General features: G+C 51.8%; 4 protein-coding genes across 4 annotated transcripts; 3 read left to right on the forward strand and 1 right to left on the reverse strand.

Moving 5' to 3' along the window:
* Nucleotides 1–211: 211 nt before the first annotated feature.
* Nucleotides 212–4711, forward strand: AYO21_00336 (hypothetical protein; the record flags this gene model as incomplete). The annotated part of the gene is made up of 2 exons (XM_022650326.1): nucleotides 212–374; nucleotides 441–4711. The coding sequence occupies 2 exons, from the start codon at nucleotides 212–214 to the stop codon at nucleotides 4709–4711; spliced, it is 4434 nt and encodes a 1477-aa protein (XP_022517652.1).
* A 2486-nt stretch (nucleotides 4712–7197) lies between these two features.
* On the reverse strand, nucleotides 7198–8255 carry AYO21_00337 (hypothetical protein; the record flags this gene model as incomplete). Its single annotated transcript, XM_022650327.1, has 2 exons — nucleotides 7198–7952; nucleotides 8096–8255. The coding sequence occupies 2 exons, from the start codon at nucleotides 8253–8255 to the stop codon at nucleotides 7198–7200; spliced, it is 915 nt and encodes a 304-aa protein (XP_022517653.1).
* A 3442-nt stretch (nucleotides 8256–11697) lies between these two features.
* Nucleotides 11698–12439, forward strand: AYO21_00338 (hypothetical protein; the record flags this gene model as incomplete). The annotated part of the gene is made up of 2 exons (XM_022650328.1): nucleotides 11698–11837; nucleotides 11920–12439. 2 exons carry the CDS (start codon nucleotides 11698–11700, stop codon nucleotides 12437–12439), a joined length of 660 nt encoding a protein of 219 aa, XP_022517654.1.
* Nucleotides 12440–13342: 903 nt separating this feature from the next.
* Nucleotides 13343–14116, forward strand: AYO21_00339 (40S ribosomal protein S13; the record flags this gene model as incomplete). The annotated part of the gene is made up of 4 exons (XM_022650329.1): nucleotides 13343–13544; nucleotides 13626–13658; nucleotides 13813–13859; nucleotides 13943–14116. The coding sequence occupies 4 exons, from the start codon at nucleotides 13343–13345 to the stop codon at nucleotides 14114–14116; spliced, it is 456 nt and encodes a 151-aa protein (XP_022517655.1).
* Nucleotides 14117–14767: the final 651 nt, after the last annotated feature.

Below are 14767 nucleotides of genomic sequence, written 5' to 3' on the forward strand. Positions count from 1 at the left end.
GAACCTCGGCATGCAATTCAGTGGCCAGTGGCTGATGATCATTGCCGGCGCCCCAGTCACGGCTCTCCAAGTCAATTTATTTGACCCTCAAACTCTGCCCACTCTGACAGCTGCCATGTTCATACTTTGAGGAAGAGAATCGGACCATCCCCTCAAAACCCCTCTGTTGCGCATGGACATTCAATCTTCCCCTGTTGTCGATTGAGTGGACATGGACAGTCTCGAACATGAATTCGAGCATCCTAAGAAACGCCGGCGGCGTGAAGTCGAACGGAAACCGCTAAGCGTTCGACTGGCATTTGACGACACAGTCAAGACCCATGCTGCCCTGATATCCCAGGGACTTTGGTCGAAATTGACGGGCGGTACTAATGGTATGACGGACTCACTTCGAGTCCTCCCAAGCTGATACGAAGGAACATGCTGACGAGGATCTATAGATGCACATAACTCGACGAACAACCTGTTCATTGCCCTCACTCCTTCGTCCCCTCTCCATACCGAGCTGCAAGATTCTACATGGACTATCCTCCCAGTAAAACTCCGTGAGCCACAATCTTCGACAGACGGCTTGGAACAGGCCGACATCATCAAGCTTTCCCCAAACTCCTCTGCGTGTCAATCGATCCTCAAGACTTACGCGACAATCGACCGAGATCGACATCCGGGCCATGTTCCCAAGTCAATCGAGATTCGGGCAATCGCCACGAGACCTCTTACACTAGAAACCATCTATGTTTCCGTTGAGAAGGGCATGCTTGAGAAAATCGATGACATCCAGGCCAAGTTTGGTGGAGGTTTTCAATATGGAAGGCATGTGAAGGTCGACAGGAAGTCCTCGACGCCCAATGGTGTGTTGCAGAATGTGCCTCCAATTACCGGTCGACTAGCATCGCTTGTCCGAGATGCGCTTTCTCAATTACCTGTGGTTCATTCTGGAGATGTCTTTCCTCTACCACTGCCGGCCCATCCCATCACCCATGTTCGACCACCTCCCGCCATTGTGGTCGAATGTGAGCCGGTGTCTCAAGGAAAGATCTCTGCAAAGACCAAGATCGTTCTGATTCAGACAGGTTCGTCACAAGAGAAGGCCCTTTCGAAATTGGCACCCGTTCAACCGATAATCGAAGAGTCGCTGGAAGATACTGCCGAGGACACCTCGAATGATCAGTTTTATTCGGCGGCCGAGGATAGACAGACAGAAACAGGATCAGACGACGATGATGACTTCTCTGACGAAGAATCGGGTACTGACTCAGCCCATGAGGAAAGCGACGAAGATTCCGACTCGATGGACGATATGATTTCGCTTAGCGCACCTGGGCTGCCACCACAACAGGCTGGGACGTTATCGGCCATGACTGCAGCAACTCCAAGACCTGGTGGGAAAAGAGCTACAGGCACGCATACCCCCGGCTCCCTCTACTCGAGCTTCACGTCTGTGACGGCAAGGGGTGGCAGTCGCCCGGGCAAGGTGTTCCGCACCGAGGCCCTCCTTCGCAAAGTTCCAATAGAGCTGATGCACCCTCAGCCCAGTCTCGAGGATGATGAGGAGTCATTTGTCTTTATTGACACCAGCACGCTTGCCAAAATTGGGTGTTTTTCTGGCGATTGGGTTCGAATAGAGGTCGCCAGAAATGTGAGCGCTCAAGGGTTCCCGCACTCGGCCCTTCGAAGTCTCGGTGGATTTGTAGAAGAAGAGTCTGACTGGCGAACGGTCAAGGTGTTTGGTCTTTCGGGGCTGGCAAATTTGCAGCCACGTTACGCTGTTGACAAGACCGGTGATCGGAGGTCGAGCTTTTCGCAGAGGGACCTCCTGTTGCCGTTCTCACCAGTGGTCTATCTTTCTCCCGTCCTTTTGGCCAATCTCGCGAATGCACAGTACGTCAAGCTCGGAGCTTTGCCCACACCTCCCCGGCACGATCTCAAATCAATCCATCCACCACGGTCCAGTACGTTCAAATCCCCGCCAATTGCGAAGGAGGTTGTCCTGTCGAAGATCGCCGACCCGACGACGACGAATCCCGCTTTCCAGCCCACTTTATTCTCATCCCTGCAATATCACCTCCAAAGCAAAAAGCGCGTTCTAAAGAAAGGTGATCTCATTGCGGTGCCGGTAGACCAGGAGTTGGCGAAGGCTCTCACGTCTCAAGCAGGTTCAGATGAGACGCCGAGTGAAGAGGAGACCATCAAACGACTCAACACTCCCGAGACCGTGGGCAACTCGCGATTTGCCATTGCATGGTTCTCTGTGCAACAAATTCACACTGAACAGGCGGCCACTCAAACCGAAGAGGAGCAAGGCATATGGGGCGGAGCTGTGACCCTTGACAGTCTACAAACAAGGGCTTCCCAAAGTGGCACAACCATCCAATCAGTCTCACACCTCACAGAGATCTGGACCCGTTACTGGATTGGCATCAGTAAACTGCCACAGCAGAACGTACACCGAGTCGACCACGTTCCTACGGCAACAGATATACCGTCCCTGGACAAACTTCCATTAGAGACACGTTTGTCTGGGTTGATCTCCGCCGCGGTCAGCAACCGTGCTATCAGTCTGGGGCTTCCACCCCTTGTCATATTGTTATACTCTACCCAACGACAAATCGGCAAATCGTACATTGCGGAATCTGCGTGCTCAGCTATCGGCGTACACGTCTTTCCCATTTCCGCTCACGATCTGTTGTCTGAGAATGCCTCTACCACAGGAGGTGGTGATACCAAGACCGAAGCATTGCTACGCACCAGAGCTGAACGGGCACTCACAGGGGGTGCTCAACAGACAGCCTTGCTCATCCAGCACATTGATGCTCTGACTGCGGATAGAATGGTGCCTGTATTACAGGAGATCATTTCAGAGTCTCGTGTGCTAATCGCGACCACCTCCAAAATCGATGACATTCCTGCCGGAATCCGCAGTCTATTCTCTCATGAACTGGAGGTAACAGCGCCAGATGAAAAAGCCAGAGAACTCATCCTTCGCAACGCGTGCGTTTCTCTCTCAACACCGCTGTCGCCCACTGTCAATTTGAAATCAATTGCTCTTCAGACCGCGGCGTTGGTGGCTGGTGACCTGCTCGACGTCGTGAATCGAGCTTTGCTTGCACGGTCGACTCGTCTGTTGTCACTGGCAGAGTCCCAAAGCTGTGATATTTCCGACATTTCCATCTCTGGAGGCCAAACAGCCACGCATCTACTCCCTAGTGACTTCACTCGCGCCATTGCCGCTGCACGATCGAGTTTTTCGGATGCCATCGGAGCTCCCAAGATCCCAACCGTCACGTGGCAAGATGTTGGAGGGCTCTCGTCGCAGAAGGACGCCATTATGGAAACAATTTCATTGCCTCTCACCCATCCCGAACTATTCGCCAATGGCATCCGAAAGCGGTCAGGTATCTTGTTTTACGGACCTCCAGGAACCGGGAAGACTTTGCTGGCAAAGGCAATTGCTACCGAGTTCAGTCTCAACTTCTTCAGCGTCAAAGGCCCTGAGTTGCTGAATATGTATATTGGTGAATCGGAAGCTAATGTCCGCCGGGTTTTCCAACGTGCTAGGGATGCTCGTCCGTGTGTGGTCTTTTTCGATGAGCTGGATTCGGTGGCACCAAAACGTGGAAACCAAGGTGACAGCGGTGGTGTTATGGATCGGATTGTATCCCAGCTCCTTGCCGAGCTCGATGGAATGTCAAGTGGCGGCGGAGGGGATGAAGACGGGGACTCTAAATCAACATCAAACGGCGGCGGTGTCTTTGTTATCGGCGCAACGAACAGACCAGACCTTCTCGACCCAGCACTTCTCCGACCGGGCCGGTTCGACAAGATGCTATATCTCGGTGTGGCCGACTCGCACGACCAGCAGGTTACGATATTGAAAGCGCTAACAAGAAACTTTACCCTGGCTTCAGATGTCGACCTCTTGAGCGTCGCACGCCGGTTGCCTTTCACCTATACCGGTGCCGACCTCTACGCATTGTGCAGTGATGCCATGCTCAAGGCGATTACGCGGAAGACGCGATCCGTGGACGAGAAGGTGCAACAGATCAGTAAGGCCCGTGGTGAAGACATCAGCACCGGGTACTTCTTCGATCATTTGGCCACTGAGGAGGACGTACAGGTCGTTGTAGGCGAAGAAGATTTCATGGCGGCTCAGAACGAGTTGGTGGGTAGTGTGAGCAAGAAAGAACTGGAACATTTTGAGAGGATCCGCAAGCTGTTCGAGGAACAAGACATCACTGTGACACCGTCCACCAACGGCGAGAAGGGCCGTGATCCTTCGACTTTGCCTCTACGTCCCCCAGCAGCGCCACAGCCGACTCCTCAAGCAAGACCGGAGCCTCTTGCACAGGACCAAACTCGGGCCCCTCCGCTGCAGCTCAAGGACAAGGGCAAGGGCAAACAGAAGGAGGTCAACACGTTGAACTCGAATCACACGCCACCGCTGATTTCTCCGACCCATCTCTCACAATCTAACAAGACTGTACCACGGATTGGCAATCCCGACTCTGGCAACTCGTCCGACGCAGACAATTCTGACTTTGGGTTCAGCATGAGACCGACCCATATGAACGGAAGTGCGACGATGAATGGGACAGGAACATCTGTCGAAAACAAGGGCAAAGGAAAAATGAGGGAGTTGGCTCCGGAAGCATTGACCGATGGATTTGTGGATGGTGTTGAGGGGGACGACGAAGGGCTATACGATGATTGAACATGAGCGTGACCGTGCAATGGGTTTGCATTCGTTGTCCTTATACACTGCATCCTGTGAGGCAGCTCGACGCCCAGAATGCTGGTAGCGGACGCCCCTGAGGGAGGGAATATACTGGGACAACTGCCAGATGAACAGGCACTGAACGATTTATATACTATTGGGCATGAAAAGCTACATGTCTGGATCTTGATCTAGATATACTTTTATTTGTGTCGTTTCTACAACCAACTGTCTTTTTTTCGATTTTTCCTCATTCCATGTCCTTAGATGTAGATGGGTTCATTAGGAGGTATGTGCATATACTCTGCGCCTCATGGGATGTAATTGAGGGATGACAATACACCTACCTACCTGTTGTCCGTCCGTCTGCTATTGCTGTACTGTATCACTACGAGTAGAACATCGACGCCGCTCTGCTTTTATCCCATCTCGAGTACTGTCTGTGTTTGTTGGTCTTTTCTGTTCTCTTCCAACACCACACCACTACCCTTCGTCTTTCCCTTTCGACCATTCATAGTTCTATGGAGAAGGTTCTTGATTCTTTCCTCTTTTGTGACTTTCTCTTTTCTTTTCCAAGCACTGTCGCTCACAATGCATCAGCGATCCTCTCCTTGTTCTCCTTCCATCTTCCACATCTACGCCTACCATGGACAAGAGACGAATAAGATACCGGGTTCTTGCCCCTCTCTTTCTTTTGTCCCTTGCTCTTTTCCTCCCCATTTCCCCCCTTTCGCTGGTTCTTCGTCGTTAGTGGGCGTTGGCGATTGATGCTCTCCGGGTTGGTTGATCTCTACGTCGAATGAGACGTATACTCGATGTATGTGCATGTTTACCTACCTAACTACCTACCTACCTGCCTGCCTACCTACCTGCCTGCCTACCTACCTGCCTGCCTACCTACCCAGGTCTATACCTCGAAGACATTGTAAAACCCTCCCGTAGAGAACCCCCATGGAGCCTGACCCGAACCCGACCCAGACAGAAGACCGCCACGAAAGCAAGCCAGCTATCCTGGATACACTACCCAAGTTCCGCTTACATATGAGTAACTACCTGGTAGGGGACTTGGATGAAATTGCTTTCTCCCCTCCCTTTCTCTCGCTAGTACGAGTATGTACAGACATACATCCCCAGTAAAGCACCGACTAACTCACCTTTCGCGCAGCGTCTGTATATATGTGTGTATGTAGTCGAAGATCAAATTCATCGAAGAGGTGCACAATTGACCCAACCATCAAACATGAGTCCAAGTCATGACTCTTCCCCCTTCGTTAACCCTCTCCCTCCACCACCTTCCTCTTTCCCTCTCTTCTTTCTTCTTTCATCTTTCATCTCTCACCTTTTGAGCTTCTCGTTCTCGTCTCCCACCCGTCCCCACTTTTTTCTTCTTGTTTTTCCTCTTCTTGACTACTAGATACCAACTACCAGGTACACTAAGTAAGTAAATTAATCAAACGAGGTCCCCTCCTTCTTCCTCCTAAAAGACCCCGGTCCCAGGCGTAGCGCGCACCGTTTCTTCTAGAAAAGTCACGCCGCATGTCTGACATGCAAGTTTCAGGGAGAAAAGTGGACCGGCACCATCAAAGGCCCAGAGAGTGCGCAATCCTCGGTTGCTGAAACAGGCGTCGCTACGGAGGATTTGTTTAAATTGGGCAAAGAGATCTAGGGCCCTCCCCTCGACTACCCCTGGTCGAGGACCGAAATGCTGGTAGAAGAATACCTCGTAGGTACTGAGCTTCGAAGACGGGTAGGGGACTCGCAGCAAAGAGATTTGCTCCTTGTCCTCATCGAAACGATCACTTCGTCTGCATAGCCACCCTCTCCATCCAAAGACGATACAAATGTCCTGTATGTGAATTCGAGGTCTCGTTGACGGCAGACTCCAAGAACCCCAGTCAGGATATAACATATAAAAGTCAACGGGACAACGACCCCCAACATGCCCTCTATGGTGCTCCACAAATGAGAAATTGACAAACTCCCACAGTCGTGATCCTTTCGTGGTCTTGCTCAACATGCCCTGCCTGGTGCGCCAGGTGTATCAAAACGTTGTTATTATCAATTATGTTTCTTGATGCCTGCACGGCGCGTCCATCATTGAGTATTCGTCCTGCTCTTGCTCCCTGCCTTTTCTCGCGTATCAAATATACTCAGTCTGGCCAGCAGATCTTTGTTGCGCTCCCCGATTATATAAATACATAAGAATGAATAGAAAAGAATTTTGGCAACCAGGCGTCCGGATGAGGAAAACAGGTCGGATTCGAAATCGCACACACAGAGAATTAAGCCACTCCTGTCCGTTCGTACTGCGCATGGGTATCATGTACACATGTATCTGCCGCTTTCTATAGTCGTAGCTCATGGTGTGAAAATGTCTGGGTGTTCGTCGTACGTAGGGTTCGAAGATGGATATGGGAAAAAGTAGGAAGACATGGGCGTGTATCAATGGCTATGTGCCGGTATAGCTTCATCGTATGCGACAATTAGGCAGACTGAGGGCCCGAGGGTTGATTGTCCTGCTGCGTACCTGTTTGTGACTCAAGATGTGGGCTCGATATCTGCTGTACATCTCGAGCAACGGAGGTAGCTGGTTGAGCACGTTCTGGTCTCGCAAGAAGTCGATCAGAAGGGCTCTGGGCCGCGTCTGTACTCCTTCCGTCACCCGAATCGTCTCCAGGAGACCTAGAAAGAGCCGGACGCGTTGATTCTCCCTCGTCACGCTGGCGTTTTGACCGTCTTTTTCCGCTCGACGTTTCTTCCCTAGGTGTAAGCTGCTGCAAGCGCGGAGTCTGCATAAAGGGTGATGTTGTGGCAACAGCTTCGGAAAGCGAGCTGGGCGTTTCAGACGGTCTCGATTTCTTTGCTGGCCTCCTCTTCGGCTCGTAAGTCTGCCCAGCCTCTGCAAGCTTGCGATCGCGTTCTTCCACTTCTTCTTTCGTCGGACGACCTCGTTTCCTGCGCTTTTCCCCGGGCGGCTCAGGTTGAATGAAGGTGCGCAAGATCCGGAACGGTTCCCCATTTGTTGTCGGAGGAATAGGCGAGTCTGTCGAACGAGGAGGACGAGGCTGAATGGGTCGTTGTGTTGACGGGGCCAAATCTGGTTCCGACACTGCCCTCATCTCCGGAGGATGCGGCGCAAGTTGTTGCTGAGGGAAGCCTGGCACTCCCGTCGTTGGGAAGGGGCGGTATTGACTACGCAAGAAATTGTACATTTGGTGGCATGCGTTAGGAGTGCGGCCTACAACAGGGTCAGCGCATGACTATGAATTTCGCGACCAGGCAGGAGGGACAGTGAATGCCAGTTTGAAAGGGGTTTCCCGGCGACCATCTTGTCGAGTTCGCGGCAGGCAGCATTTCTCTTCCTTCTTGAGGTCTACATACCTGCTGGCAGTGCAACATCGTCCCATCTGGGTTGTATATTGCCATTTTCGATGGCGCGCACCAAAAATGACGGTACATCCTGCCCAGCACTCTGAATAATGTTGGTCAACAAGACGATTTGCTCCGAAATTGTCCATGGTTGGTTGAACAAATTGGACATTGGGAAGGGTGAGGGCGGAGCGCAAGCTGAGTTTTGCAAGGAACGGGATGCATGTGACTGTCATCAAGCGGCGCAATAGTGACCGGCATATAGGGAGGATTGGTTCCGCAGCGCGCGCTGTTCATCCAAATCCCGAGTGTTAGAGCAGAATTGCGCTGGACCCCGACTGAGGGTGTACAGAGAGCGGAAAGGACAAAGTCAGTGGGTGACTTTGGCCCGGAGGTTGTAAGAGACCTTTTAAGAGTTGTAGATTGGTCACCCATTCAAGCAATAAGGCAGAACAAAAATTCCAGGACGCTGGGACAGAAGGCCTTGGTGGTCTGGTGGTCCCTCTGCCTCGAGGCCAGTGAGCCAGGCGCAGAAGGGGCATCATTCCAAGTTAGCCATTATTTTGGGAAGAGCAACTTGGGCTTTGAGTAGTCTAGCGATTGTCAGTGGCAGATGATCAGGAGCCGCGGGTCGACCAATGTTGGCCGCAGCTGCAAGACATGCAACGGCGCGTTGTGAGTGGCCGGGAGGTGGCCATCTGCGCGTGAGAGCAAGGGAATTAGAGTACGGAGTAGCATGTCTGAGGGAAGGTTCCCGTACGGCGTAAGGGAGGTTCGGTGGTAATTCAGTTTTCGACAGATGCTAGATGCTAGATGCTGGATGCTGGTCAGCCCGGGTTGGTCAAGTGGTGCTGTTGCTGGCTGGCGCCATGAGTCGCGGAGCCCGCCTTGCCTTTGTTCGCTCAGACTGCGCCTGATGAGGTCTGGGTCCTTGCCCATTCTTCTGCTAAAGCTGCAAACTCTCGACAAGCTATGCAGCAGGCTAGGCTCCGTCGAGCGGCCCAGGTGGATGCAGGCGTAAAAGGGTAGGGACGAGATGCAGGTAACAATCAGTAGGGGTGGGAACAAGTGGGAGAATCCTGTCTCTCGTGCAGCAATCCAGTGCTGTTCAGGTTAGCCCAGCCATGTCTTGGGTGTGTTTGGGTTGCTGCTTGACAAGATTAAATGCCCCCCATCAGTTCTCAACTGGGAGTTCGCAGTCTTCGGCAAGCTGCAGCGCAGTCTCCGCGCCCCTGCAGCATGCCGAAAATTGATGTCCTTTTTTCCCGCCCGACAATCTCAAGGGTTGCAGGAGGTATTGGCAGAAGCAAAATGGCGCGCATCCCTCGATACTTGCTCCTGAGGAAGCCATGGCGTGGTTCGATCAGCGGGCTTTGGGACTTTTTGATAGACGAGAGTGGATGCGTCTTCCGGGCAGTCCGCAAATCAGCGAACTTGCCGTCGTGGGCGCCCGAGGTCGAATAGGGAGGCCCAAAGCGGTGTTGGGGGCTCAACGAACCACCGAATCAGGTGCCATATGACGCCTAAGCTTCGAAAGTCCCGGGGGTGACGCTTCGCCATCCTCACCCATCCGACCAACCATCCTCAGCATCTTAAATCTCAATCACAACTGCCTCGTGGCCGGGCGTCCAACAATGGCACGGCGAATAAATGGATCCTTTGCGACATCGCAGCCTTGCCTATCGCGACTGGCTCCGAATCAACCCAACTCACCCATGGGGCGGAACAAAGTTGATGTCGAAGGAAGGCAATCCTGGCCTGAAATTGCGAAGCGAACGTTTGAAAAGAGAAGGACTTCTCCGAAACACACCCATGGCTCAACTCCATGGGCGCCGGAGTCACGATGACCTTTCCGTCCTCGCTATATCACTTCTCCGCTGACTTCCACCTGCGCCCAAATCCTCCGCGCGACGGGTTACTCTTATATAGGCGGCGCCGCTGTCTTTCTGACCGCTACTTGTTGCGAGTATCGGATCGGATCTGCCAAAACACGCCAACGCAACAATGACGGAAGTTGGGCAGATGTGCAGAGCCACGTTGCGCCGTACGAGAGCTCTCCTTCTCTGACCTCGGGAAGCTAAACAAATATTCGCCTCACTTTTAGTGAGCAGTTACATGCACTCATCATTGCGCTAATCTCGTCATCTTAGCTCTCGCTGCATCAATTCTTCGTCAGGTGCTGTCCATTGTCCCGCTCACGGCATGTATCCGGCTCTTCAACTCGATGAAGAATGGCCCTACCGAGCAGCAGATCGCGGGTAATTAGTCGTCGCTTCGCCTGCCTTCCAGTCTTACCTTTACACGTGGCAGTGATGCTACCTCTGGACCTGGCTCGATCTAAGAGAAAGAGGAAATTCATCGCCCATTTCGAGGCACCTACAGCTAAAGGCAAGTTCTGCCCCATCTGAATCTATCGTCCTATGTCGCCGATACAATCAATGTTTTGTGGGTCTCCTTAGCCGTCAAAGGGAATGAAGGCCTCAGGCTCTGGGTCCAAAGACTTGCAAGAGACCTCAATGGCTCCTCATCGACAAGGGAGGATCGTCGGCTTTACTTTTCGGCGCGCCGCCGCCTAGAGGATCCCTTCCAAGGATTTGCTCGTGGGTATTTGGTGGGACGCAGCTTGACTCTGTGAGATCACTGATTTGGGCCATGCATGATTGCGCGCAGCGCACCCGGGAGTCCAGACAAGAAGGTCGTCGCACGTGGCTGATGGCGCATGTCGAGTGACTGGTTTCATCTGTCCTCTTCGTCATGTTATTGGCTGCTCAGAGACGACACTGCCATATCTATTCGAAGATGGATTGTCTCCTGTCCCTGGACACACTCCCACAGAAAGCCTTTACTGACTGTCGGGCCGACAGTGACCGCCCTCCCTTGAAGACGACTATTTCTTGCACATCGGTATTGGCAGGATCCCATCGCCCTTTGTCCGGTTGAGTTCGTTTGTCGAAGCTGTTGCCTCCTCCTTCATGGCCACCTCGGTTGCATTACACAATCCCATTCCTTATTTTGAGACTTGCCTCATTGTTTTGAGATTGGCCTCCGAGCTCGCAGGTCTCTTGACTGAGTGTGTCGAGATCGCTATCTCGGCCCCTTCGCATCGAAGAACTGATGCACCTAGTAATAGATTTCCACGTTATGTTAAGTTGGTATTACAATTGAGTTATGGCCTGGGTGGTATTGATTTATCGACCGGGGTGCGGCAAATAATGTTCTTGTTTCTGAACCGCGAGACGGAACTTGGATCAATGGATAAGGGTGGTTGTGATCGCAACTACACCTCTACCTTGTTCCCTAGCGCATTTCCCTGGTAGTCGAGACGCCACACAACACCCTTACCGCCACATATTGGTATCTTGTTAGACCTCTTTGTTATTGTTGCGCAATTCCGTAGGAGAGGTTGCAAAACGAAACTGAGAACGAGAAAGAGAATGCAATTGATGTGCCGGCACGTGACGTGGTCCTTGATGGGCCATTCCATCTTTCCAGCATTTGCTCACCATGATTGGTTGAATACCCCAGATGTTGATTTGGGGTGTCCAGTTTGGCGACAAGATCTCTAGAGATACTTGCTCTAATCACCTCCTGTCGAGCACGGAAAACTGGTCGGGATGTCGAATGCGGCGCTTAATCCTCCCTCGGTGGTCGTGAACACCGCCAGCAACAGACAACAAATACCGCTGAGGGACTACCTAAATGCGCGAATCGCGCCGTTCTTAAAGAAGGCCATTACAGAGAGCTTGAACGCTGAGTACGTGCATTGCGATGTCCCTGCATGGATGACAACCTCTGCGCTGGACATGTACAGTAGCTAATTCGTGTTTGCGCAACAGAGCAGAGTTCCCCCTCCAGTGGCTGGGAGAATGCCTCATCCACCAGTCCATACTATACGAAGGGAACACGGACAGGACAAATATTCGCGAACGATTTCTGTACAAATTCGAAGATCCCAAACCACAAGAGCCGGCAGACACGTCGGCCGCCGCACCAGCACCAGCATCGGCGCCAGTACCTGAACCCGCACCAGCGCCTACATCTGCATCAGCGCCTGAATCTGTACCTGCGCCAGCACCTGCATCTCCGCATCGATCACCATCGGCGCAACCAGAGCCCACATCCATCCCGTCACAAGAGCCTCCCCACATACAACCCGAGATTACCATGAATGAAGCCATCGACGCTAGTACAGAACAGCAGCAACTTCCCCAGCCAACTGCAGAGGATGCTGCGCCGCAAGCCGCACCGGTAACAGAAGAGCCTGCTGTCAACGGCGTCAAGGACGAGGGAGAGGCAAGAGAGGGAGAAGTAGCCAGAAACGTCGATGTCGACACTGAGATGGGAGGCACATCGTGACAAAAAGCAGCTTTGAGGTCCAGGTCGCATAGTGTCGGTCGATGTTTACACATTTATGCTTGGGTTGGAGTCCGGCAGGAATGGTCATCTTGGTTTTGGAATCTAAAATCTGATACCCTCCAGCTATTTACGTACGGCATGAGAAGGAATCTAGTATTACGTGTGGAAAAAGCAACAACGTTTCAAATGAACATGGAATAAGGCGAACATGAGTGCTGTTGACTGCGCAACGCTATCTCTTGCGACCTCGAACAGCGGGAGATTGTGACACCATCATTGCACAGTGGTGAGCCCCGTCCTTCCTTTCGCAGTCTGGGCCATCAGAGAATTCCTAGACAAACCTGCTTGCACAATATTAGTTCCCGTTCATGATCAAAGAGCGAAAATGCAGTCGGCAGTGTAGAGGATTTGAGAATCAGAAGTCCATTTAGATCATCGAAGAGAACCCTGCTGGGCTTCTCTTCTGGCATAAGAGGTACCAGAAATTATAGAAATTGAAAGTGTTTGTCATCATGCAAGCTTGTAGAGACGGTGTGAAATCGACTTTATAACGTACCTTGAGATTGCTCGGCGACACCAAAGAGTAGGGTCGCCTTCGGTGTTCCTTTTGGGGCACGCGGTGATTGATTCCAGAGGGTCAAAGACTGCATCAGATAATAGTCACTGTACTCGAATATACTGTGACAACTCCTGTGAAAACTTTCTAAGTCAATGATGGGAGATAATATGAGATTTGGAGACCAAGTTCAGCAAACTTGACTTGTAGCCGCCAAGATTTCGCAGGTCTTGGCGGACCCACCACACAACTCGGAGCCAGTGCATCTGCAAACCTGCACTGTACAACTTTCTTCAGATCCAAGTCGTTCCCTCTTCCACTGCGACAGCTCTCAATACACAGTCAACATGGGTCGTCTTCACAGCAAAGGCAAAGGCATCAGCGCCTCGGCGATTCCCTACTCGCGCTCTGTGCCCACCTGGTTCAAATCCACCCCGGAGACTGTGGTTGACAACATCTGCAAACTCGCACGAAAGGGTGCGACTCCGTCGCAAATCGGTGTTGTGCTGAGAGATAGCCATGGTGTCGCGCAAGTCAAAGTCGTCACTGGTTAGTCTTCTAAGAGATCCAGCCCCGGTGGCCTATCGTGGCTGGTTGCGTGGCAGCAATTGACTGATTTTGTGCTTGCAGGTAACAAGATTCTGAGAATCCTGAAGTCGAACGGTATGCACGCACTTCGATTATCCCCGGTGTGAGAAATGAAAAAGAAAATAAAGAAGCCGTCGGCTCAAATCATCACTACCCATCTTTGGGAACATACCCCTCAGCATTGCCTCTGAAATTGGTCCTATGAGACTGACAGAGTGACACTATACAGGCCTGGCACCAGAAATACCCGAGGACCTCTACTTCTTGATCAAAAAGGTGTGTATACCTCAAACACAAGGGCCGACTGGACCATTTGTCTTGCCATGAACTTGGCTAATCTGGATCATTTATTTCCACAGGCTGTCGCCGTCCGCAAGCATCTTGAGCGCAACCGAAAGGACAAGGACTCCAAATTTCGACTCATCTTGATCGAGTCTAGAATCCACCGTCTGAGCAGATACTACAAGACTGTCGGTGTCCTCCAACCAAACTGGAAATACGAGAGCGCCACGGCAAGCACCATGGTGGCATAGTCTTAACAAGGCGAGGACGGGGATCATGAAGGAAGTGAAAATCTATCGAAGGAAGTCAAGAGGACAAGTGGTGCTGCTAAAACTCTTCAACGGATTGCAGTGTATTAGCAAACACACTCAGGAGTCTGGATTGGGGGTCATCGCGAGAGCTTCCTCAAGAGGCCTCGAAAAGCTAAGACGAGACACGCGCAAGAGGGCTTGGAGGTGAAAGGGTTTTGTAGCAGAGCTCGTCGATCAACCAACCGTGCCGATGTCTGATCCAGCGTAATAGATCCAGCGTCAGCTGCCTGATTACACACCTGGCTCATGGTAAAATTTCACGTCTTTTCACTTCATTAAACCTCTGTTGACCCGACCTTCCAACTTTGTGCTTCATGTTACGAATTAACCAATCACAGTTTCTCAGCAGGCCAAGCAGTGTCTGCGAAGTTGGGCCCGACAGTTCTTGAATGAGGCGGGCAAAGGATGAGAAGATTGGCCATCGGACAGCGTAAGGAAATGCCAGCCCACCAGACAATACCATTTGATTTTGAACGGCATCCAACATACAACATGTATACAATGCAGAACCGCTCATGGTAAACATGGTAAACCAGAGCTATGATACATGCAGTTGAACACAATAACCGGGACATCGCTTTACCGCAAATG

This window comes from Fonsecaea monophora (assembly GCF_001642475.1).
Source record: "Fonsecaea monophora strain CBS 269.37 chromosome Unknown Scaff1, whole genome shotgun sequence".
NCBI lineage: Eukaryota > Fungi > Ascomycota > Eurotiomycetes > Chaetothyriales > Herpotrichiellaceae > Fonsecaea > Fonsecaea monophora.